General features: G+C 34.7%; 1 protein-coding gene across 3 annotated transcripts in view; it reads left to right on the top strand.

Annotated features, from left to right (window-relative positions):
• LOC150108473 (PX domain-containing protein kinase-like protein) overlaps positions 1 to 27,759 on the top strand; it is a 307,545-nt gene that overhangs the window by 162,019 nt on the left and 117,767 nt on the right. For all 3 annotated transcript variants that reach the window (XR_016548134.1, XM_090390804.1, XM_090390803.1), the window contains exons 10-11: positions 5,869 to 5,986; positions 21,137 to 21,215. Coding sequence is in view for 2 of the 3 variants with exons in the window: in XM_090390804.1 (XP_090246930.1) it covers positions 5,869 to 5,986; positions 21,137 to 21,215 (197 nt within the window). In the remaining variant the exon portion in view is untranslated. The remainder of the gene's footprint in view (positions 1 to 5,868; positions 5,987 to 21,136; positions 21,216 to 27,759) is intronic.

Below are 27,759 nucleotides of genomic sequence, written 5' to 3'. Positions count from 1 at the left end.
GACGTGAACAAATTAATCTGAACAAGCTGAATTTTTGGTCAAGTTTTTGGTTTTGATTTGGTTTTTGTTTCAGTTTATAATAATTTTAAATATTAAAACTGAAATTATATTGTGTGATTTCAGCTTGAGGGAGACCACACTCCTACCAGGCGTATCCCCCAGGTGGCGGATGGGGAGAACCCAAATGGGTTGCTCTGAATAAAGAATAAAGAGCCGTGGACCAAAGGATGTAGCAGAGGCATGGAAAGCTGGCTACATTATTATGCCAGTAACTTTCATGAGCAGGAGAAAGTCTACAAACCGAGATAGTGCTACTGCGTACGGGACAACTGACGCGCCTACTCAAAGACCACATAGAGTAGGTGAGAAATCAGCCAAGGATGTGAAACATGTAGCCACCCTCAACATAAGATCACTATACCGACCTGGAAAATTGCAATTAGTCCAGGAAAATTTAAAAAGACTGAAATGGAGTATTTTAGGTTTATCAGAGACACATTGGTGCGGAGATGGATTCATGGATTTACCAGAAGGAAGACTGTACTTCTTAGGAAGAAAAGATAACATACACAGAGAAGGAGTTGCATTACTAATTGAAAAGAAACTTACACACTCAGTAATTGAAATAAACCCAGTGTCTCCTAGAATAATAACAGCCAAACTTCAAGCAAAAGAAAAAAATCAAACAATTAAAATAATCCAAATATATGCACCAGACAATAACCATTCAGAGGAAGAAATAGAAAATTTCTATGAAGAACTATAACAGGAAATAGAGAACTCATGATAGTGATGGGAGATTTTAATGCTAAAATAGGACAGTTCACAGCAGACAAAAAAGATGTGATGGGGAAATTTGGATACGGAGAGCTTAACGACAGAGGAGAACAATTACTCCACTTCTGTAAAGCAAACAGTCTAATGATTACAAACACATTGTTCTATCAACGCCCTAGTAATAAATATACATGGACATCCCCAGATGGTAATATAAAGAACTGCATAGACTATATCATCATAAACAAACAATGGAAAAGATCAGTAAATAATGTATGAACATTAAGAAGTTTTGATTTTGACACTGACCACAAAATATTAACTGCCAAAGTGAAGATAAAATTCAACAGGAAAAATAATATCAGAAAAGAAGAAAACATCAACCTATCAAAACTAAAAGATAGCTCAAGCAGAAGTCGATTTTTAGAACAGATGTGCTTGAATTTAATACCCTCCATCTTCCAGAACAGCGGAAAATACTGGGAAGAAGGAAAAGAAACAGTGTTAACAATTGCAAAAGCCACTCTAGGTTCCAAACCCAAAATAAACAAACAGTGGATAACCCAAGAAATCATAGCTACCATAGAAGAGAAAAGAGAGGCCAAGATACTTGTAAACCAACAAAACGATGAAGAGAATAGAGAAAAATACAGAGCACTAAAAATAAAGTTGATAACCTATACAAAAAAGCCAAAGAAAATGGTTAGAAGAAAAAGCTAAGAAATGCCAAGAAGCATACCAACAAAACAACCTAAAAGTCTTCCATGATACTGTAAGAGAAATTACAAAGGAATTCTCAGCAAAAGCAGTAACAATGATAAACAACAAGATGAATGAAACCGGGAATATTGAATATATAAAAAAAATCTGGTCAAACGATTTTAAGACTATCTTCCACCAAGGAAACAAAACTACAATGCCAACAATAGAAGAAAATAATGATCACCCAAAAATTTTACAAGAAGAAGTTAGATACGCAATAAAACAGATGAAAAACAATAAAGCACCAGGCATTGATACTATCCCTACTGAACTGTGGTCATATGGAGGCAGCATATCGATAGAATATATTTAACAATCCTATTCAATAAAATACTACAAAATTTCCAGAGAGATTCCAGATGACTGGAGAACTGGAAAGATCATCCCAATATACAAGAAAGGAGACAAAAGAGACTACAGAAATTACAGACCAATCAATTTACTCCCTCACACCTATAAAATATTCATAAGAATTATACAAAATAAATTAAAAAAACACCTACGAAGAAATGATAGGCATAGAACAAGCTGGTTTCCGAGGAAACTATTCAACAATAGACCAAATTTTCACATTGCACCAACTAGCAGAGCTCAGCTGGGAAGACCATAAAGAACTATATTGTTGTTTTGTGGACTTTAAACAAGCTTTCAATAACATCAACAGAGAAATCCTTCTTAAAATTCTACTAGAAAAAGTAATAGACAAATATATAATACAGTTTCTGTATTATATATTTGTCTTTTGTAATTAGTAATAAAATATTACTCTAAGACAAATGCAATAATTAAAAAGGACACACTCACAACAGAACCCGTAGAGATCCAAAAAGGAGTAATGCAAGGATGTCCATTATCCCCATGCCTATTCAACATATATCTAGAAGAAGTTGTAAAGAAAGCAATGGACAATGAGCCTGGAATCAATGTCAACGGTTTAAACATAAATAATATGAAATATGCAGATGATCTTGTCCTTCTTGCAAGAACCCCAAATGAACTACAAAAGTTGATCAACAAGCTAAACGAAACCTGTAAAACATATGACATGACATTAATATACAAAAGACAAGAGTGATGAAAATAGGGAGGAACAGAACCACCATCTCAGCCACCCTAAACGGAGAACAAATAGAACAAGTAGACAACTTCATATACCTTGGATCAAAACTAACAGAAACAATAGATGAACTCAAAACAATCAAACACAGAATAGTGATAGGATGGACCACCATGGAAAAATTACAGAAAATCTGGAAAACAAACAAGATATCTAAACAAGCCAAAATCAAATTATATGAAGCAATAATTATACCAACAGTCATCTATGGAGCAGAAGCGTGGACAGTTTAAAAAAGAGAAGAGAAAAAACTGCTGGCATTTGAAATGAAATGCTTAAGAAAAATAAATAGAAAAAGTTGGATAGAAAAGAAAAGAAACATCACAGTCAGACAAGAACTATTGTATAAAAAGACAATAATAGAAAAAAAAATTAAAAACAACAACTGAGATGGTTTGGACACACTGTACGCATGGATGCGGACAGACTTCCTAACATCCTAATCAATACTTTTCCAACTGAAAAAAGAAGACCTGGAAGACCAAGAATTACCTGGCTGAAATTAATAAAGAACATCTCAGGATGCAGAACATATAAGGAACTTTTTTGAACAGCAAGGAATAGAGAAGACTGGAAGATCCTGCTCAAGAGAAGACTCAACCCGTCTTAGACGGAAGAGAAGAAGAAGATTTCAGTTTACTATTTTGGTTGAGTGGGTTTTTAATAGTGTAAACAAGTTGACATTAGTAGTGTTTTATTCATTTTGTGTAGCTATAAAATGGATACATCTCCAAGATATGTACTCTTTCTCAGCACACATTCATGATTCAAAGACAAACTGGCAATGAGTCTGGTGTTGGTTTGTTTACTGTTAATATGATTTTAAAGAGGTTTAGGGAGACAGGTACCTTTTCTTTTGACAGAAAAGGAAAATGTGAGCAAAAAAAGAACTAAACTTACTCAAGATTGTTTACTAGTTGGGAAAAACAAAATGAATCCAAGATTGCTGTAGACTTAGAGACTACAGCAAGTGGGATTAATGTTTCTGACATGACGATCCATCGAAAATTGTTGGAAGCAGGGAAGACTGCCCACACACCAAAATAGAAAGAACTGCTGACGAAGGCTAGGCAGAAAAAGCGGCTCCAGTTGGCAAAAGTGTACAAAGATTGGACTGTTGAGAAGTGTAAGGAGCTCATATTCTCAGATGACAGCAATTTCTTTGTCTAAGGAGAGCGAGTACCCTATGTTTGCAGACAGCAGCTGAGAAGACTTCTCCCCCACCATCAACAAGCTTCTAAACACCAAATAAAAAGATGTTCTGAGGTTGTTTTACACATGATGGTCCAGGATCACTTGTGCCTGTTAACAGTATGATGAAAAGTGATCAATACATAAAAATATTGAAAAAAAAAAGTGTTCTCACAGATCCAGAAAGACAAAGAACTCATCTTTCAAGAGGATCTTGCTCCATGCCATACTTCAAAAAAAAGTGAAAGAGTTCTTCAAAAATCACAACATTCAATTGCTTCAGTGGCCAGAGATAACTCTCCTGACATTAACCCAATAGAAAATTTGTGGGCTGTAGTGAAAAAGAGACTTGGAAAATTAAATTTTGATATAAAGGATAACTTAATACAACCCATTATAGAAATATGGTTTTGAAATGCAGAAATTAGAAAAATGCATTCTACATTGATAGAGTCCATACCTAATTGAATTAATGAACTTATTTGGAACAGAGGAGCACATATAAATTATTAAGTAAAGTTGCAGTTTAATTTTTGTACTTATTTTCTTCCTAAATTAAAATTTTTCTTTAAAATATGAGTGTTCAGATTAATTTCTTTGCTACTGTATGTCTAGTGCACAGGTTCCATTAAAACTATTATTTAACTTGCATATTAAAAATGGTGGTAAGGAATGTAACTGATAGAGACCCCTGCAGGTTGATTTGAACAGATTGGTTATACAGGCATAATGATTATTTCAGTGTTTCCAAGCATAAAGACTACATTTAGATTATTGTTCATGAATATAGTCATCTGGATTCTGTAGCCATAAGGAGATATTGGAAACAAAGTGGCAAGTAACCAAAATGGTAACTGTACAGAATTGTACATATTGAGGATAGATTAAGGGAATGTTGTCTTCAAAGTTGGGAACAATCAGAGGAGTGAGAGAGAGATTTAGGCAGCAGTTCTTACATCATTCATGAATGCCATAATTGCTTTAAAAATCATAGAGAACTTGAGCTCAGTCAGTAATGACAATGGCCTTTCATTGAAATAGTATGCTTGGATCCTGCTTGGGACACGAAAAACTTGTATAACTAGTTTTTCATCCTGCAAAACAGTCATGCCTACCAGTTAACAGACTGGCAGCTATCCCTGGTCAATCTTAATTAAGATTAATTGTTTCACTAATAATCCATAATAATCCAAACCTAAATGGTTTTTACACTACATAGGACAGTCATATCTCATTTCCTCTTTTGATATTTGTTGTTATCCTGAAATGTTCTGTCCATTTATGCTGGCTTTTTATATAACCTCATTTAATTAGTTTCCACTTTAATATTTACTGTTGACTTTCAAAATATCAGTGATATAAATTTACTCGATGGAAATGAATCGCATATTTTTTCTAATTAAACACATTTACAGACATTGCTCAATAAGTACAGTTTTGTCCATTTTTATCCTTAATCATCCAAACTTTCTATGTAATTGTATTAATTTCTGGTTTAGGTTTTAATTTTTTTTTTTCTCCCTTTCCCATTTTCAACATGGAAGTCATATAGTTTAAGGTCAGTAAGCATTATTATTATTATTTCCATTAGTCACTGTACCCATTGTGGGTATCCATCCTTTCCAAACATCACAATACCTATCATATCTCACTTTGAAATTGTTCATTGTCAGTGCATTTACTATCCACTCTGGCATCATGTTTCATATATACTGCTACTTTCCATGCAAAAATCTGTTTCTTGCACCCTTCCTTACAACACTTTGAAGCTTCCAGGAATAATCTTATTCTTACAGCTATTTGAAACGTATCTTGAATATCTATCTGATAAGTTCCTCTTACCCAATTGAAAATAACTCTCAATGCAAGCACAGCAATTTTGAGAATTTTTTCTAAAATTCTCATTAATTAATAGTTTTCATTAATAACTAAGCTCAGACCATGTTAAGATATAAAATGTTTAATTTTAGAATATATTTAATTCTCATATGCCTGTATGTTTAACAATAAATTCTTTTCAGACAGTTGAAAGTATTGATGTCTTTTCATTTGGTCATCTATTATATGAAATGACCTTCGGAGTTCCTTGTGACACCTCTAACTGTGACAGTTTTCCACTTTCTTGTCCTGCAGAGCTTCGTAAGTATTTTATTTTTAAAAAATTACAAAGTTGTATTAAAAATACTGTATTTTTTGTTTTATTCACTGAAAGACATAAATCAGTAAATTAAAAAAACTATATTTAACATATAGTTTCTTAAAATATTTTCTGTTACTTATTTTATGAAATATGAGAAATCTTAAAAGCCAAAAAAAAAAAAAAGTTTGAAAAAAATTTTGTGAAATGCTTTCTGCTCTTTTTAAAAGCATTTCAATAATTACCAGCTTACTAAATAATTCAGAGAAGATTTATTGTTATATTTTGTAAAATTCCAACTCAAAAAGATATTTGGAAATATTCTGTGATTAATTAGCATTATACAATTTATAGTACACAAATTGCTCACTGTCTATATCAAGAAAAGTTCTTCCTGATTAACATTACTCTTAATGTATACTAATACATTACCATGTTGAAAAGTGTGTTTCGGTTTTCTCTTCTCTCAGGTTCATTGGGAGCAAAGAAAAAAGAAAACCAGTTTTTTTTTTTTTTTTTTTTTTTTCCAAGAATGTACAGTGTTATTTCCTATTTATTTTCTAAAATAACTTTGGTACTGTAGTTTGAGGCAATTGCAGCTATGTTTTTAGTCTTCAATGAAAGCTGATGAGGAGCCAAGAATGATGTTAAAGCAAGATCTACCATCCCTCTGAGAATTACTCTGTAGTTTTAAAATCTTCTTTTTCCCATTTACCATGCTTAGCTCCCCATATTAGTGATCCTTCTTTCATTTTATCTTGTATTGCCATTTAATTTTTCCTCCCTTGAAAAGTATATTTTCACTCTAATTACCTTACAGCCCTTGTCAGTATATAAATTTACACACGTACACACACATAAAACTAGTGATTATGACAAAAATATGTTGCTTGAACAGAAGACTAGAAAACTCAGTTTGAAATTTACCTGTGTATGGCTATTGATTATTAGAAGATTATTTTCTTTATTAGAAGAAGAGGAAAGAAAGCAATGACAAATTTAAGCAAGATCTTTAAAGATATTAGCCTTGCAACAAAAATCAGAATCGTGAAAGCAATGGTATTCCCTGTGGTACGGTATGGATGTGAAAGTTGGACCCTGAGAAAGAGTAAAAGAAGGAAGATAGATGCATTTGAATTATGGATTTGGAGATGCTAAGAATACCATGGACTGCAAAGCAAACCAATAAATCAGTGATAGACAGAATAAAGCCAGATTGCTCCCTCGAAGCTATGATCATCAAGAAAAAATATTCATATTTCGGACATATTATGTGAGCAAATGACAGCCAGGAGAAGAGAAAGACCAAGAATTAGATGGGCGGATGGAGTTAAAGAAGCAACTGGAATGCACTTGGAAATTCTGAAGGATATGGCCAGGGGCAGATCTGAATGGAGAATGTATGTTCATGGAGTCACCAGGAGTCGAAGATGACTCGATGGAACATAACAACACTGGATATTAATTAGCTGCTGCTCATTCTAATCTCATTGTTTGTTGAGGTGGCATTGAGCTTATAAAGAGACAAGTCATCAGTTAGTTCAGATTACTTTTTTCTGTATAGCAATTTTTTTTTTTCTCAGTGAGAGGACACAAGAGGTTAAATTGTCACTAAATATAGTTTTAAGGAGCAACGTAAGGTATAAGACATTTTCTTGTTTAATATAAAATCACTAAATATATGGGATAGGATAATATGACTACTTTCAGATATACATTGTTTAAAATTACTAGGGAATATATAAAAATTCCCATAGAAATAGTTCCCTGCAAGAATAGTTTACTTTGATAAACTACATTATTATGACCTACTGCACTCAAATAAAATAGTTTTTCTACTATGATAATTATTCGTTTTATTCAGAAATTTAAAATTCAGAGATTTAATAAGATTTAATTCTGGTCTGGCCAACCATAGCCATATGATCAACCATTGCATATAATACCAACCATGCAGTTCATTGGAACTTTTCAGCCATTCCTTACATAGAAAAGAACTTGTATTCAGGTCTTCTGAAGGGAATGGTTATGATCATCCATTCACATGGATCACCGAATAAAAACCAAGGAGGGATATTAAGTGAAGTATGGAAATTGCTTATTAAATCTTTTCACATCAGATTTCCATTTCACCAAAAATCATCTTCTGTTGTTAACTGCAGATAGCTTACGTATGCCACATATTTTTGTTTGTTGGCTAGCATGAAATTGAATGCCTTGTAATGCTTTTAGTTTAAACAACTTTGGGATCTTTGTATTTATATTTTTGGTATTATTTAAGCCATGAAGATACTATCTGTTCTATGTCAGGTGGTAAAACTAGTAGGTGCATTTTACATAAATTAACAACTACTAAGTTCCTGTTGTTACAGAATGTTATAATCATAAAACTTTTGTTATTTAAATATAACAAGGATCTGTATTTAAGTTTTGCAGATCTAGAAATGACATATGGCAAGATCTGAGAGAAAAGATCAAAATCCTACAATTATATGGTGTAAATGGAACTTTATATCAAGCAGTATATAGTCTATATTTAAGTTGTAAGTCAGCATTTAGAATTGCAAGAGGCACAGGAAGATGATTTAATGTCAAATCAGATATGAGACCTGGGTGCACATTATTTCCACTGATATTCATCATCTATATGGATCACATTATGTGAAAAAAAAAAAAAAAAAAAGTGGTATTAGACCTTGAGATCAGAATTGGAAATATTCAATTCAGCTTAGGCAGAACAGCTTCCTGAATGGTGAACCCTTAGAACAAGTAAAACATTTCAGCTATTTAAGCACAATTTTTAGTGAAGGTGGCAAATTAAATAATGAAATAGCCAAACAAAAGCAAAGCCATTGTGGTAGGAAGTCAACTGAATAAATTTATACAGAATAAGAGAGAAATTAGTCAAAACACTAAACTAGCTTTATACCAGACAATGTTTAAACCAGGTTTAATTTATGGATCTGAGAGCCAGGTTAGAAATAAAACACTTGATCAAAGACCAAAGACTACAAATATGAGAGTTCTGAAAAAAGATTAGGGGAGTGAACAGATGGCATCAATGGCAGTAGCATTAAACATGAGGATATTAGGAAAGAACTTGACATTGTTAGCATTTAGAACTGTTTTAGTAGAACTAATATCAATATGGGAGAAGAAAGTTAGCAAAAACAAGTGTTGATCTCAAAATTAAGATTTAAGTGGAAGAATTATAACTATTTAATAACAGAAACACTTACATTAATTTAATTCTTTTATTTATAGAATTTTTGGCTGTTTCATAACCATTATCAATACAATTATAGAAAAACTCACAAAAAAAGAGAATAATTCTCTTTTTTGTGATTGTTTTCCTGTAATTGTATTGATAATGGCTATAAAAAAATAGCTGAAAATTCTACATATAAAAGAATTATAAACTGACATGTTTCTGTTATTAATTAGTTATAATAAAAACAAGTGTTTGTTGCCAGGATGGCAGGAAAAAAGATAGTTCACAAAAAAATCCAAGTGGATTGTTACAGTGAGATGTGCTTTAGAAGACAGAAATGTAAGATCTGGTAATATTGGACTCATTTTGGCCATTTAGACTGATTAATAAAATGACAATTGAATTAGCAAAACTGGTATGGTAAGAAGTCAACTGAAGAAATTTATAGGGAATAACAGAGAAATTAGTCAGAACACTAAACTAGTTGTATACGAGACATTGTTGAAACCATTTTAACTTATTGATCTGAGAGCTGGATTAGAAATAAAACATTTATCATTAAAGACCAGAGACCACAGGTCTCTGGTCTTTAATGATTTCTCAGAACCTCTCAGATATGAGAGGTTCTGAGAATGACTAGGGGAGTGAAAGATGACATTAGTGCCAGAATCATATTAAAATTTAGAATATCAGTACATTGCAATCACTATATAACTTTATGCTTTGTTGTGATGAGAATGAGTTTTCTGGTTTTGGGAAAGACTGATAGATTTTCAGTGAAAAGTTTTTTTTTAATGATGAATAATCTATGTACAATAAAAGTATAAAGGTCTATTGTTTTAAAGATTAAAACTGTCATTAAGCTTTAATGAAAACTGTTAATTTATCAACAAGAGTAAATTGGGATATACTGTTAACCCGGCATTAGTAAGGTGGGGTGTCACAGACCCCAAAGATTTTAAATTGACTATAACTTTTTAACAACGCATGGCAGTGAGTCATGCCTCAGTATAGCTTCTCCTCCCTTAACCTGCTACTCGACGCCATAGACGACAGGCTGTTCTGCACAAGCAAATTTAGTGTGCTGGGGTCCACCAGACCCCACCTTACCAAAAGGGTAACTATATTTACTTCCGAAACATAAGCAGCAACTTTTCTATATTTTTTCTATAGAATATTTTCTATATTTTTGCATACCAACTGTAAACAAATACGTTTTCATCAATATTTAGAGGGTATTTTGAGAATAATATCTTTTTTTTTACCAGATGAGTTACGAGCAGGAAGAACAGGGGTTACGTCAACTTATAGATGACACTAAAAGTAAAAATAAAGTTGTTTAATTAGTTAAGTATTTGTGAGTAATAAAAATTTAATTTTGTGGATCTGCATTTTTATTCTGTAAAATTACAGGACGCTTAAACAATACGTAATATAATATTGATTAAAAAGATATGGATTTCTATAATACACTACATTATTTGGGTGGGTCTGTGGGACCCCACCTTACCACTTTTGTTACATTTTCCCACCTCACCAGCACTGGGTTGTTAAATAATTAGTAATGAATAGAACATTCTCCTTTAATTTTTCAGCAGGAAAATTTACAATAAATTATTGCAAACAAAAACATTATTCTGAATAATTTTCTTAAGGAAACCCACCAGCTAGTTTGCTCATCAATCTATACCACTGAAACATTTCCCTTTTCGGCAATAAGAATGTCACGTTTATGGATAACTGTATTAACTAGCATAGCACTTTTCACTTTCTTTTGTTTTTAACAACTGCGATAATGGTTGTGCGAGGTAAGTTTAGTGTGCTGCCTATCTCAATGAGGCCATCATCGCTAAATTGAATAATTTTAATTAATTAATGTCTATCTAATAGGTTTACGTGTCTTCTTTTCAAAAGTTGCTGCAAGCAACAGCACCCTTAGTTTGAATTTTATCTGCTGTTATTAACACAATAAAATAGTTATAGAACACAAATCCATTGTAAACAAATAGTTCAAAAAAACTGCACATTGGTTGATTCACAGCAACATCATGTCCTAAAACCATCATATAAATGGGCATTGGTCATAAATGAAAAGCATTGTATCAGCGGATCATAATGACGTATTGTAAACCAAGGTATTGCTGTTTACTCAACTGTAAAGTCAGTGCATATTTCATGCCAGATCTGTTCTTTAAGATGTTACCTAAAAGAGTAACTCATGGTAAGAAATTCGCTTCAATAGTGCAAGTTTTCCTAATTAAATTGATGCACTTAACTTAGAAAAAGAGATAAGGAGTTGGGGGCATGAACTGCTTGTTTATTTTGGATTTTTCTGTAGGCATTTTAAGAAGTGAAGCACTGAAGAAATGTTTTTTTTTTTTTTTTTAACTGAAGTATGTATGTGTATATATATTTTATTAAACTGAAATTGCATTTTACACAATGTTTTGTCTTTATTAGCCCTGTAATGCTCCCTGGGGTGATGCGTTACTCTAGGTTAGGTTAGGTTAGGTTAGCATACCCCAGTGAGCATTAGTGTGTGTTAAATTTGTGTTAGGCACCACGGCTATTTCTATCAATGCACAGTGACAAGAAAGTTGATGAAATCTCTAAACAACCAGAAGTTATACTTTTTTATAACAACACAGAAGATGGTGTTGACAGTTTCAACCAGATGGCTCACAACTACACAAAAAGCTGCAAAACCAGAAGATGGCCTCTGCGCTATTTTTATGGGATGCTAGATCAGGCAAGAATCAACTCACAGATAATTCTCCAGTCAGCAACTAAGAAAAAGATGATTAGGCACCAATACTTGAAGAATTTGGGCTTGAATCTTGCGACACCACACATGAAAAGGAGGCTGGCTCAGCCACTGTCTAGAGAACTTACGAATATCATAAAGAAAGTTCTGAACATCCAAGGCGATGAAGACACTAATGCTGGTCCTGCTGAGGGACCTCCAGAACCAAAAGTGAAGAAGCAAGCTAGATGTCAGATCTGTCCACGAGCCAAGGATCGGAAAATTAAAGTCCGTTGTTCAGTATGTGACACTTTTGTGTGTGTGTGCGAATCATAAGAAAGACATTTGTGATGAATGTGCTAGAAAGAATTAACGTTCTACATGTTTTATAAACTGATTTTGATGCATTGTAGTCTTTTTTAAACTTTTATAAATTTACCATCTACAAATCATTCATATGGTAGAAAAATGTTTTATTTTTGTGTAATATATTACTAAAACAAACATCAATTTTTGACACTCATTGTTTGTTTTGTGTAAATAAGTTTGTCATTTGTATTGTAAGGTATTTTTTCTTTATGTACGTTTTAACTGAAACCTAACAACACATTTGCACAAGAAAAATTAGAATATATTCATTTTTTTATGTTTTCGTTAGAAAGTATGACACTTCGTAAATATCAGTAAAAATTTTAAATTACATAATATTGTATTTTATTTTTTTATTTTCCCTTCCTTTTTCTCCTTTCAAAATTTCGTAGTAGGTAAAATCTGTTAATAGCTTGGGCTGTATAAACACAATAACAATTTCGGTTACCTATAGTGGAGGGGAGGGAGGAGGAGAAGAAATGTCATGGGGTGACAGCATACCCCCAGATGAGCAGTGATGATGTCCAAAAAAAGGGTGAGTAGTCCAGGATTAAGACTTCTTTGGCTGTGGAGAAGAAACTAATCAACAAACAAATGGTAAAAAATTAGTAATGCGACATCCATTATAGTGTTATATAGGATTCTGATTATTTTAAATGGTATCTAGATATGCATTACATTGTTGAGCATTCCATGCATGTTCACTCTTATGTGTTTGGCTAACTGTAGCTAGGATACATTCCAATAAGGCTTTATGTTTAGGTTTTTGGGATCCAATACCATTTCTAAAGATTCCAATTTTTTCTTTCAGTTTTATCATAACAGTCCAAATTCATTCTAGAAGATTTAATGTCCCTCGAGCTGTTAGTCAACTGAATAGAATTCATGTCATGACAGAGCTGAGGCCTTACACAATTCTTTGTTATTCAATATTTCTAATATGTTCTTCGATGTGTTCAATAGATTTCTCTGTCTGTTTGTGGACTCCTGCAGTCACACCACAGTTGGTAAATGCAGTGAGTGAGGTGACAGAACATGGATATTTTAGGGAGCTGTGTTGAGGTTTCATGGATTAGAGTAGTGATCTCATCTTGATAAAAGAAGTGAATACTGTTATTTTATATTCTCAAAGGATTTTTGCAAGATTTATGGAAATAGAGCTAATATAGGAAAAAGTAATAATGATTTTATTGTTGGAGGTACATCAAGTGGCATGTTGGTTAAGAAGTTTTGAGATAGCGTGCTCATTGTAGCATTTTGTAGAAAGTGTTTATGACTGGAGTCTTTCAACTAGTTCATACTTGTCAATAATGAGACAGCTCCCACTGTTGAAATGGTGCTCAATTTTTGAAGTCTGTAATGGTGGGAAGAGGCATGTAGATATGTCAGCATAGGTTGTTTTCTTTATATTTTTTTAAATTTATTATTATGTAACACCTCCAGGGAGTCCAAAGACTCATCAATGGAGGGCACCTACTTTACAACTCCACCACTCCACTAACCACAACTACCTTCATCATCTACACTAATGCCATCTACTGCCGATCACCACCACTATTTTCACAGACAATTACAAACATCCATGCCCATGGTGGGATTCGAACCTGCAGCCTTTTGGCTAGGGAGCAGATACGCTAACCACTTGACCAACCAGGCCAGCAAAGAGACTTTTGAAAGATACTTTGAATTTAATAGATCATTTAGTTCTCTTAAATCTATATTTTTTGAATTTTATTATTTTTTTAAAACCAAGTTAGAGATGCTCTCTCTAAGTTTTCTCTTAAAACAGTTTGTAGAGATGTTATGACTGTTGTTCTAAATTCTAAAGCTTAACAATGAGAGCTGTTTTAATTTCTAAAATTTGAACATGGCATCAATTTTGAAGATAATTTTAACTGCATATAAAACTGTATCTGTTATTTATAAACTTATATTCCATCTAATTAAATAATTCTCAATATGTTTTTTTTTTTTTATTGATCTTATACATGAGAGGTAGAACCTATAGCACTTCAGAGCTGTATGGGGGTATAGTAGGTTAGGTTTGTGAAAGAAGTTTACTGATTTTTTTTTTTTTTGAAGAGTTGAAATTAGTTATTTGGGAACACATCATGAGAAAAACTCTTCTGGAGGACAGAGATTAATATTGAAACTTGGGATTTCTGCATAGTTTGTTGAATGAAAAGGATGTAAATGGAGTACACTATCAGCAAAACTGCAGATAGGATGGTGATTGCAGGTAGGTTATCTATGTACAGGAGAAAGAGTAGGTGATAGAATAGAGCTGTAAGGCACACCTTTTGCCATATTAATTAAAGTTTTTTTTTTTTTTTTACAGTTTGTTTCACTTATTTTTAAAGATCCAAAGTGAATTAATTAGTTTAAAGAATTTATTTTTATTTTTTTGTTAAAAGTAAACAGTTATAGATACATTGAAAAATAATACTCATGGTCTAAACTAAGCATTACAGAATTTAAAGTTACTTACTAATCGTAAAACCATATATATATATATATATAAAGGAGAATCACAAAGTCCAGTGAATAATAATAACTTAAGATTATGGTATTTCACCTGCATATTTTATTAGAATAATAAACTTTTACATTCATTATAACTGATAGTGTCTTCATGAAATTATCTAGTCTTCAAAACTAAAGAAATGAATAAATCCTCTGGAAATTCCAAACAATAGTAATTTTGAAAAATACAATATTATAATGTGGAGTTAACCACTTGAATCTGACCTGTCAACTGTTGTAAGCCATTCATTATTGCAAATAGCTTTTAGATGATTTCTAGCATAATGTAGGTCTGCTATGTTACATCAATACGAATGGCATGTAGTGTGACCCAATAGATGACCATTTCATGTTCATAGTATTCTGTAAAAATGTAGGAAGTGAGACCAGGTATTTATCTTTCCTTTTTTGTTCAACATCTCTCATGTATTTAATTTTCAGTTGCAAAATTAATCCTGTTTGACCTGTGTAGGCTTTACTACAAGAACAAAAAACTTCTATGTGCAAGATTAATTTCAGAAAGAGTTGTTGTCTTTTGGAGAACATAGGAAATTCTGTTAGATCTGACTTCTTGTTTTTAAAATTGCAATATGCATTTGGATACTCAGTAATATAAGGAAATGGAACTTATATATTTGACTTCAATAATAAATTTAGTTTAATCCTTTATCCAAGTGTTAGCAAACAAAGTTTGCACCTGAAAATATCTTCAGGACTGGGGTAAGGTAGTGCAACATCAGGCAACCACTGAGCAAAGATGGCCAAGCTCTCATCACTCCTTGTCTCAGTATCTCCCACAATGCAAAGCAAGTGCATTGCAAATAACTGCTGCCATTATTTGTTCATTAACCTAACTGCTGTTATTGTGTGAAATAGTGTTAATTCTTCAGTCAGTTTTTCAAAATTGTAAGGTAAAAAAAATCAAGTTTCATATGGAGAAACCCTGTTTGCTCAACATATATTACCTAAATCAGGAACTGGTTGAAAAAAGCCTACCAAAAGTTTCTTTGGTTGGTGACTGGTCTGGTATCATGGAAGTTACCGTGGACTTACACAAGTAAATCATTTCCAATTATTAATAAACTGATTCCCATAAATTAATAAAGTCCCAGTCATGCACAGCACTTCTCCTACACAGAATTTGGTTATCTGCTATTATTATAACCATGGTTTACTGGCTATGAAACCTAGGCATTATATTAATGAATTATGCTAACTTTTAACTTCTGATGTAGTAACTTAATTCATTTATTTGCACTAGCTCCATACAGGTAGCATTTAGAGCATTTCAAGATTTAGATCAGTTATTCTAGTTGTTGGCAAACATATTTGTCTTACATTCTTATTCCTAATATCTCTCTCTCACACACACTACAGAATTGCAATAGATTTTATTGCTAGAAATTAAATGAATTTTTTTTTCTTTTTTTAAATAATCTCACAAATGTTTTTTTTTTTTTTCATACTATAATACATCATTAATGTGGATATTGAGTAGAAAGTAAATATTGAAGACCTTCAGGTAATCATACCTTTCAGAAAATGGATATGAAGGTGGAAGTTGTTTTAAAGGGCAGCAGTTCAGTGAACAAAATAGAGAGGAGTGGGGGGGGGGATTGAGTTTGGAGTTGAACTGTAAAGGGCTGGTGATTAGTTGTTGCATGTCTTAACTAATTTAGAGTGGAAGAATTACCATTTCCAATTCTGATGAACAGAGACCATAGAAATACCTATATAAAACACATAGCAAAAACAATGTCTAGTTGAAAGAGTGGAGCAAAGTGATGAGAGATGTCATTAATTCAGCATAATCTCTTCTGTGCTGAGTCATTGGTTGGATGATTCATTATATATAGAGTTACTAGTTATTCACAGGATAAACTAATGCCCAGAGTAGAAGGACCTAATTTTTGGCAATGCCAAAACGTCACTAAAGTGATAATGTAAAAATAGTCATAATTTAAAATTATGAATATTTTTACAAATTGTTTATGTTAGTACATTATTAGTTTTGGTTTCATAATACGTATTGTCGGCACTTGCGATGTGCCCGTTACTGATGTTATTTTGTCAAAATGAAATGTGAAGCATTTAAAAAATTTATGTACTTACTGTATTTGGATAGTTGTGCTACTTTCAGAAATTTTATTGTGGTTTAAATTATTAAGTGCTGTGTTTTTGTAAAGATATTCTCGTAATGCTAACGGAGATGACACGTCAGCCATTATACCTAACTTCTTGCTTGCCACTTTCATGGAGTGCACATGCTCGCTGAGGAGTTTGATGGGTGATTGACAGCTGACAAGGAGAGCATTCAGTATCGAGGTAACAGAAACAACAAGAGAGTGTTCGGTATCGAAGTAATGGAGGACAAACAAGAAAGAGCTAATGGAAGTTTAAGAACATAGGCGAAGGAATTTTGTTCTTACAAAGTTTATTTAGTTGTATGTGACAGTGGGAGGAATATTAATAGAAGATTCCAAAAAAGGAATCATAGAACTGTGAGCCTTTAAAGTGGAGGAGTTAAGACTGTAAATAAGTATTGGTAAATAAAAGAAAATATTGCAATTGAAGTTCTGCAGGAATGTTTGAGGAAAAAACACCGATTGGAAAATTTCATCTGTCTTAACGATGTTAGATCTACCTGTTATTTCTACTGGAAATAGAGATGGAATTTAGCAACTTAGATAAAGCAGTAGAAGAAACTTTTTTGCTGGTACAAAAATTAACAAAATTGAACTGCATGAGGTGAGAGTACTTATACTTCAGTGAATTCAGAATATCTATACTTCAGAGTCAGGTGGAATAATGTGTGCTACATAAGGGTGATGAAAAAGGATTCTATGGAAAAGAAGAAGAGAATCTTATATCTTTGGAAAAAAGGCCTTAAAGGAGAAACTGACTATGAACATTTTGTTATTGTGTAAACAAGGTGTTTAGTGTAGTAGACGTGATTAAGTATACGTTAAACAAACCAGTAATAGAATGAGTCGGAGAATGGTTAATCTCTAAAGTGTAAGTTTATTTTAAAAGGCCTTGGATCCAGTTAATTTTGTAGTTAGTTGTGTAATTTTATTTGAAGTGTATGTATTGTTTTTGTTTTATTAAATGTGTATATTTTGTATTTGGTCTTGAGTAAGTGATTTTTCGGATTCTGAAAGAAACAGTTAAAAGTCATTGCACCAATTGGAATCGAACCCTTGTGCATTAAAACACTCGGAAATAGAAATAATCGTTATAGAGAAAATCTCATAACAAATGAGGATTGATAATAATTAATTAATAAATAATCCCTCTTTATAACAAATGGCACAGTCAACAGGATTTATTCAGCATAATCTCTTCTGTGCTGATTAATTGGTTGGATGATTCATTATATATAGAGTTAATAATTATTCACAGGATAAACTAATGCCCAGAGTAGAGAGAGAGAGAACCTAATTTTTGGTGATGCCAGAACATGTCACTAAAGTGATAACACATTTAGATATTTTTCAGCATAAAAACTACACATTTACTTGCATAACCTACTCTAATAAACAAGTCCCACAGTTTTAATAATTTACTGCTTATAATCTTCAGGGATATATATCTTCTTCTTCTGCAGCTTCTCCCACTTAAGTGGGGTCACTGTTTGTAATGAGTCTCCTCCACACCTTCCTGTCTTGGGCTGTCACCACATCCAAGTACTTCATCCTCAAGTCCTCTTCTACCAGCTCCCTCCATCTCTTCTTTGGCCGCCCACACTTCCTCCTTCCTTGCACATCCATCTGCATGACCCTTCTTCCCACATATTCGTCCTCCCTCCTCATCACATGACCAAACCATCTCAACCTTGCCTCCTGTATTTTTGCTCCTAAGTTCGTAACTTTCATTGTTCCCCTGACATAGTCATTTCTCAGATGATCCTTTCTGGTCACACCGCACATCCACCTAAGCATTCTCATCTCTGCTACTTCCATCCTGCTGATGTTATTTTTCCTCAGGGCCACAGTTTCTATAGCATATGTCATAGCTGGCCTCACTACTGTCCTATAGATTTTACCTTTCAGATTGATCGGCACCCTCTTATTGCATAACACTCCAGCCATCTTCCTCCAGTTCCTCCAACCTGCTTGTATCCTGCATCCCACTTCCTTCTCAGCTCCTCCATCTTCTTCCACTGTTGAAAACCTAAGTATCTAAAGTCTCTCACCTTCCTGATGACATTTCCTTCCAGCTCCAGATCTGTCTCCTGTCTGCCGCCCACTGTGCAACACATATTCTCTGTCTTACTTCTGCTCAGTCTCATACCTCTCTCTTCCAGTACTTTTCTCCATCTTTCCAGTTTAGTTCCCGCTTCTTCTCTTGAATCTGCACATAGCAAGATGTCATCTGCATACAACATTGTCGAAGGCGCATCTTCTCTCACCTCCTCTGTTACTACCTCCATCACAATATTAAACAGAAACAGACTTAATGCTGAACCTTGATGCAAGCCAACTGTTACTTGAAAACTTTGTCTGTCCCAGACAGATCCGAACACTTGTCTTCACATCTCTGTACATCTGCCGCACCAACCTGACATATTTCTCCGGAACCTTCTTCTCCCTCAGACCCCTCCAGACTTCTTGCCTTGGCACTCTATCGTATGCTTTCTCCAGATCAATAAATGCCGGATGTAGCTCCCGTTGTTTCTCTTGATACTTTTCCATCATCTGCCGTAACCCAAAGATAGCATCTGTTGTTGATCTACCAGCATGAAGCCAAATTGTTCTTTTGCAATCTCCACCTCCTTCCTCAATCTACCATCAAGAACCCTTTCTAGGATTTTCATTGTGTGGGACATCAACTTTATTCCTCTGTAATTTTTACACTCTTGTGCATCCCCTTTATCCTTGTAGATGGTGACAAGAGTACTCTCCCTCCATTCCTCGGGTATATTTTCCTGTTGGCAAACTTTCATGAACAGGTCCCACAGTAGGTCAATTCCCTCTTCCCCCAGTGCCTTCCATGCCTCCACTGGAATTCTGTTGGGGCCCACCGATTTTCCATTCCTCATCCTCTTGATGACCTCCGTCACTTCCACTCTACTGATGTTCTGCACCATCCCCTCATAAGGCTGCCCATCTTCTCTGTGAGTCCTTGCATTTTCCTCATTCAAAAGTCCCTCAAAGTATATTTTCCATCTGTTTCTTATGTCCACGTCCCTCCATAATACTCTTCCTTCAGTGTCTTTGATCTGCCTCACATGTAAGATGTCCTTTGCTGCTTTATTTCTACATTTCGCTAGTTGGTAAATTTTTCTGTGTCCTTCCTTTATTTCTAATTGATCATACAGATCTTGATATGCCATGGCCTTCACCTTTGCCACAACTCTCTTGGCTTCTTGCTTTCTCTCTCTGTACACCTCTCTGTCCTCTTCCACTCTTGACTCATCCCACTTCTGCTTTGCCTTCCTCTTAGCCGTCACTGCCACTTGTACATTATTATTCCACCACCAACCCTCCTTCTGCTCTCTAATCTTTCCAGTTGTCTCACCAAGTACCTCGATTGCACAGCTCAGGATTACTTTTGAATTATGTTTCCACTAATCTTGTACACTTTCCAGTCCATCCGAAATCCTCTCTAACACCCTCTCCCTAAAACGATTCCTCACACTCCCCTCTTTTAAGCAAAACCACTTAATTGTCTTCATCCCATGGCATCCAGAGGTTCTTATCTTCGATCTTATTTTAAAGTCTGCGCACAGCAGTCAGTGTTGCTGTGCTACTTCTTCAGGGATATATATAATATTTAAAAAAAAAACTGCTCAAAAACTATATATAAACTAATACCTTGATGTTAGAGCACCAGCTTGTATAATGCATTTTTACACATGTACTTTCCATAGTCTGTTTTCATTTTCTGACATGTGTTGCAGAAATATCTTGTTAATCAAAGTTAATAGGAATCATGAATTTGCATATCCTATTAAAAAAAAGTGAATCTTTGAAAATGTGAGTAGGGAATGAACTTGATCTATAGATCAAGGGAAATTTTTATATATTTGTTTTCTACTTTTTTCTCTCTCTCTCTTTCTCAGATTGCAGTTTTATTTTGTACCAATAGGATTAATTCCTCTAATTTTGGCACTATCACATTACTTATGTTAGAAAGATAAGAGGACACGAGAATACACAGTATATAAACAGGAATATTAATTCTCAAATGCAGGAAGGTCAAAATCTATCTTTTATAGGGGGGAAAATGCAGTGCTAGAAACCTACTAAATATTTGTTGCATGCATATCTGTCTGAGGTATGTGTATATTTTTTTTCTTGATAGGTTCAGTACTAGAAGCAATACTGACAAAAGAGGCTTGCAAAAATAAACTTCCATCTGTATCAGATTTGCTTTCGCATCCGTGAGTATTGGTTTGGTATTAGCAGATGTTAGTAATTAAAAAATATTTGGGGCATTCTCTTAACAAATTTTTATTACCATAATAATGGAAAGTATCCAACTGTGTATGAAAGTCTCATATTGAATATAATATAATGCTGCTATTATAATTAAACAATCATATTATGTTATGTAGTTTACTAGCTCTTTCATGATAACTGATGATGTCAGTGACCATTAAATCAGACATTGGAGTAATGAAAGTCTTTTATAAAGGTCAAAACTGTGCAGTGTGAAGAATCCTGGAAAGAAATTCTTTATAGTGCACTACCACAATAAATCTAAAAGTCAAATTAAGCATAGATAGTGTATGAAAATCAGAAAACAAAATTTTGGAAGTATCTGTAATCCATTAACTTTCCCAAAACCTATAAAAACATAAGCAGCATCAATTTACCATATGTGGTCCAACTTCAAATTCATTAAACTAGCCTTTCTTTCTCTTCATTTTATCATGTCCTTGATCTAGTTGAAAAGCTTAAGTGTTTGACCTTTATTTATTTTTTATATTATGTTGAGCTCATACACAAGAGGTTGGTTAATCAACCTGTAGCATAAGACGAAAAGCCAAACAGCTATTTTTTCTGGCGAGGTTGATAAGTAAAGGGGATAAAAATCCCTTATTGTTTTTCAGCCAGTATGCGAAACTCTAAGATCGAAAACTACAATCTAAATGTTTCATGCCGACGAACTGTCGACGGATCCAAGCGTAAGTGACCACTTGGTAGTGCCACACCAAGGCAACTCGATGCAAAAGTAGAGCAAGCTCCCTCACTATTCTTGATATTTTCTCATTACTATTTTTTACTATATTAGTGGCACACCCCTTTCTGGCATTCGTATAGCGAAGGTATGTAAGTTCTTTTCACTTAAACTTTGATATCATCTAGGTCTAGCTACTCACTGATGAGACCTCAAAAAAGGTTGAAACCGGTCTGGGTAGTGACCTCTCCTCATAATGTAAAGCAGTACTACATCTCCTAGGAGCTGTGTGTTTTTACATTATGAGAAAATATCAAGAATAGTGAGGGAACTTGCTCCACCTTTGCATCGAGTTGCCTTGGTGTGTCACTACCAAGTGGTCACTTACGCTTGGATCCGCCGACAGTTCATCGGCATGAAACGTTTAGATCGTAGTTTTTGATCTTAGAGTTTCGCATACTGGCTGAAAAACAATAAGGGATTTTTATCCCCTTTACTCAACCTGTAGCATGTTAGTACTGTGTATGGATAATGAGTTGGGAAAGGAAAAACTTGTTTACATTTGATTTAAAAGCCTGTATATTGTAATCTTTACCACATAAGGGGTAAGACTGTTCTATCATACAGCAATAGCTGGGATGAAGGAGGAGGAAAAGAAACTTGTTCTGTGGGTTTCAAGGTGTGCTGTGAAAGGATGTTGGGTGGCAGCCACACATGTTTCAATAGACTTAGTACTGAGTGGGAGAATTATTGATGCTATTTTGTATGAACATTTGCCCTGGAAATATTTATAGAATACACATATTGCAGAAACCAAATACCTGTGCAAGAGTGGGAGGAGTGAGTTGGTAAGAGATGGATTATTAATCAGTATAATTTGTGATTCATATAAGGTTAACAACTGTTCAGAGGTAAAGGTAACCTCTTGATTGAAAGAGAAATTCTAGTTTTTCAGAAGCCAAGGACGCAATGATTGTGATGTGTTTATGCTAGGAGAGGCTTGATGTCAGGGTGATTCCAAGAAGGGAAATCTTATCTTGTTTGGAAATTTGAGTGTTGTCAAAGGTTTAATACTGGGAGAAAATGGTTCTTGTTTGTGAGAAATAAGGCAGATCTGAGTTTTGCTAGCATCGAAATTGATGAGGTTATCTGAATCCCATTGGAGGATGGCTTGGAGATCAGAATTGAAGGCAGTGGTGGTTGATGTTCTGTAAGTTGAAATGATTTGTGTACAGTAAGGTTTATCAAATGAAAGGGCAGAGTGCAGTGTGCTGTCATCTGCAAAAAATGTGTATTGATTGAAAGTCAACTGAAGTAGGTAATTAGTATATAGAAGGAAGAGGGTTGTTGAGAGAACAGAACCTTGTGGAACCCTGGCATTAGTTTAATGGTGAGAGGATTAGGAATCGCCCACCATCACAACATATTGTGTGTCCAGACAGAAAGGATATTATTCATAACTTATTTTAATTGTATTACAACACAAAACTAATTTATGAAAGGATGCTTATTAATTAACTGGCTTATATTTTGTGAGATTTCAAACCAGCAGCTTTAGAGCAAAACGATGTGTTACAGTTTACGCATGACAATGAGTAAGGAAAATGGTTTAAATTTTAATAGACCAAAGATCTTAAGTCCTAATTTGGCCTATCTAATGTTGAATAAAAGATCATCTTACAGTTAAGTAAGAGATGATCTTAAAATGACAGTCTCCCAAATTTTTATCTAACAGATAAGCTTAGGTGTTGATGGTTATTCATGACTTATTTTTTCACTGTATTAACAACACCACAAACACTTTTAACAACAATGATGTTTTATTAACACTTATATTTCGCTGATTTTCAACTCAGCATCATCAGAGCACAACACACATGTAAACGCGACAGTGAGTGAGTGAAACAATATAATTGCAAAAGACAAAAGATCTAAAGTCCTATTTTTGGCGTCCTCTAACGAGAAAAAAAAAAACCGCAGTTATCCAGGAGTTTTTCTTAGGATAACCGTCTTCCAAATTTTTGGCAAATTAATGCAACCATATTTGTTAAGGTTGGGAGAATTCTTCAAAGCCATTGCTGACTCAAAAAATAATCTTTCAGATCTATAACGACTCCGAAATAGCACATTCGTTTTCCTCCATCTAATCCTATGTGAAGGAGTGTCCAAAGCGTGGTCTGCCAGTCCCGACTTGCCATAGTAATAGTAGCGAATGTATCTTTCATGTTCTTCCAGGCGGATGTTCACTGATCTTCCTGTTTGCCCATAATAGGCCAAATCACAGTCACACGGAACTTCATACACTCCTGGGTGTGCTAAAGGGTGAAGTTTAGGCGAGCGGATCAGAGTTGCCAGCTTGACATGAGGTTTGAAAGTGGTGCGAAGGCCATGTTTCAACAATACTTTGGCTATCTTTTCCGATGTACCTCTGATATCGGGAATAGAAATGGTCATGTTGTATTCTTGTGTATTAGGGGAGGGCAGAGTAATGGGCCTATGTAGTATTTTATCTATTTTGTAGGGATTGTAGCCGTTGGCTAAGAACGTATGGCGCAGGTATTGGAGTTCAGTGGTCAGAGCTGTATCGTTAGAACTCACTGTCGCGTTTACATGTGTGTTGTGCTCTGATGATGCTGAGTTGAAAATCAGCGAAATATAACCGTTAATAAAACATCTTTGTTGTTAAAAGTGTTTGTGGTGTTGTTAATACTGTGAAAAATAAGTTGTGAATAACCATCAACACCTAAGCTTATCTGTTAGATTGAATATTCTGCACGGAGAAAATATTGTTTACAAAGCGCGACGGTTCGGTAAGTTGAAACTGAAATTGTCCAGAAAATTGAACAGGTTAGCCTTCCTTAAACGATGCCGCGACACCGATATAATTCCATCTTTTCTGAAATTCAAAGAAAAGTTGCAATCGGCAAAGGCACATCATATTTATCAACGGGCGAGTTTAGCGCTTCTTCGAGAACAAATCGCCGCTACTTGCATAGAGCTTAGTAAGCTAAACAGCTCTATCACAGCTCTACAACAAGAACTATTAAACGTGTTAAATCCTGAAATATGGACTGTCCTACAACACATCTCCGAAGTTGCAGCAAAAAAAGAATTCACAAAAGTAAAAAGCAAACACCTAAAGAAATTTGAACTCCTACAACAACGCCAGCATACGAAGTCCTGACCGCAACTTCGACGAGACCACGTGGTCATAAACCTATCGTCTGAAACACTCACTGAAGAAGCCAAGAACGCTCTCAGTCTAGGACATAACTTCGCCATCATGCCCAAACAAATTCCTAAACTGGAAATTATGATGAAAGTAGAACGGGGTATCCACGATCTTCCGCCAGCAATGGCCAACAACGTGCGACTAGATATAGCTAGTATTATAAACAAGGCTAAGCCTCCAAAAAGCAATATGCCATGTAAACAAATAACTGCCCTAAAAAAGTTATATAATAATAAAAATATTATTATTACAAAAGCCGATAAAGGAAATGCAACAGTTATCATGAATAAAAAAGAGTATAACAGAAAAATGCAAGATCTCATATGTGACAATTCCACATATCAAATTATACATCGAGATCCTACGATGTCTCAAAAGAAAAAAGTCCGAAAATTACTGAAAAAGGTGACATCATGGCCCAAAGAAATCATCAGGAAAATAAAACCAATTCATGTTAAACCACCCCGTATTTATGGATTGCCAAAAATCCACAAAACTAATATTCCCCTACGCCCCATAGTTGACAGCATAGATAGTCACACACATAAACTAGCCCGGCATTTAGCCAAGTTGCTTGCCCCCCTTACTGGCAACTCCTCTACTTTTGTAAAAAATTCAATCCATTTCAAAACACTGGTTAAAAATCTAATCCTAAAAGATTCAGACATAATGGTTAGTTTCGATGTCACCTCCTTATTTACCAATGTACCACTTATAGACACTCTTGATTTAATCAAGTCTAAATTTCCCCCAGATATTTTTGAATTATTTCAATTTACCATGAATGCAGGTTACTTTACATGGGGGGGGGGGAATTCTACAAACAGATTAATGGTACTGCTATGGGTTTCCCCCCCCCTCTCTCCCCCGTTAGCAAATTTTTACATGGAACACTTTGAAAACAAAGTACTTACCACAGCTACATACAAGCCACAAGTGTGGTTACGCTATGTAGATGGTGTGTTTGCCATCTGGCCCCATGGACAAGACACTTTGAATGCTTTTGTCACCTACCTAAACAGCCAACACCCCAAAATTCACTTCACAGTAGAAAAAGAATCAAATAACTGTTTACCATTTCTTGACGCATTAGTCACCCGCCTTTCAGATGGTGCACTATCTTTTTCTGTTTACAGAAAGCCTACACACACAGGAAGATACCTACGTAAACAATCACATCATCATCCAGTCCAACAGTACGGCATTTTAAAAACACTTACACACAGAGCCATTTGTTCTAACGATACAGCTCTGACCACTGAACTCCAATACCTGCGCCATACGTTCTTAGCCAACGGCTACAATCACTACAAAATAGATAAAATACTACATAGACCCATTACTCTGCCCTCCCCTAATACACAAGAATACAACATGACCATTTCTATTCCCGATATCAGAGGTACGTCGGAAAAGATAGCCAAAGTATTGTTGAAACATGGCCTTCGCACCACTTTCAAACCTCATGTCAAGCTGGCAACTCTGATCCACTCGCCTAAGGATAAACTTCACCCTTTATCACACCCCGGAGTGTATGAAGTTCCGTGTGACTGTGATTTGGCCTATTATGGGCAAACAGGAAGATCAGTGAACATCCACCTGGAAGAACATGAAAGATACATTCGCTACTATTACTATGGCAAGTCGGGACTGGCAGACCATGCTTTGGACACTCCTTCACACAGGATTAGATGGAGGAAAACGAATGTGCTATTTAGGAGTTGTTATAGAGCTGAAAGATTATTTTTTGAGTCAGCAATGGCTTTGAAGAATTCTCCCAACCTTATCAAATATGGTTGCATTAATTTGCCAAAAATTTGGAAGACGGTTATCCTAAGAAAAACTCCTGGATAACTGTTTTTTTTTTTTTCTCGTTAGAGGGCGCCAAAAATAGGACTTTGGATCTTTTGTCTTTTGCAATTATATTGTTTCACTCACTCACTGTCGCGTTTCCATGTGTGTTGTGCTCTGATGATGCTGAGTTGAAAATCAGCGAAATATAAGCGTTAATAAAACATCTTTGTTGTTAAAAGTGTTTGTGGTGTTCCCAAATTTTTAGCAGATTAATACAACCATACTATTAGGAGAATGCTTCAAAGCCATTCTGACCTGTAATGACTTCTGTATACATTGATTTTCTTTCATCTTGGGATATCTTGTGTAAAGGCCAAGGCCTGACTTGCTATGTTAATAGTAGCAAATGTATTTATGTTATCTAAGATGGTTGTTAACAGTTCTTGCTGTCTGTCTGTCCATAATATTTCTATATAATAAACCAGAGGCAGAATAGTCATGTCTTTAACTGAAATGCCCTGACACTATAATCAAATCTAACACTCTTTGACCTCGAGTTCCTTCTGTCACATCCTGCTTGAGAAAATTGTCCTGCAACAGCTCAATAAATGCATTTTCATTCTTCCCATGAGATTCTACTGATTCCCCCCCCCCCAATCAATATTTGGATAATTAATGCCTCTCATTTTGATTACTCTTTTCACACTCATCTTGTCTATTTGGTGATGCATTTCTTCATCACTAGCAACCGATCCACCCGGTCTGTAACAACACCCCA

The sequence above is a fragment of the Typopeltis vanoorti genome, chromosome 3 (assembly GCF_054136105.1).
Source record: "Typopeltis vanoorti isolate ZY-2024b chromosome 3, IOZ_Tvanoo_1.0, whole genome shotgun sequence".
Lineage (NCBI taxonomy): Eukaryota > Metazoa > Arthropoda > Arachnida > Uropygi > Thelyphonidae > Typopeltis > Typopeltis vanoorti.
This window is presented reverse-complemented; position numbering and strand designations above follow the sequence as displayed.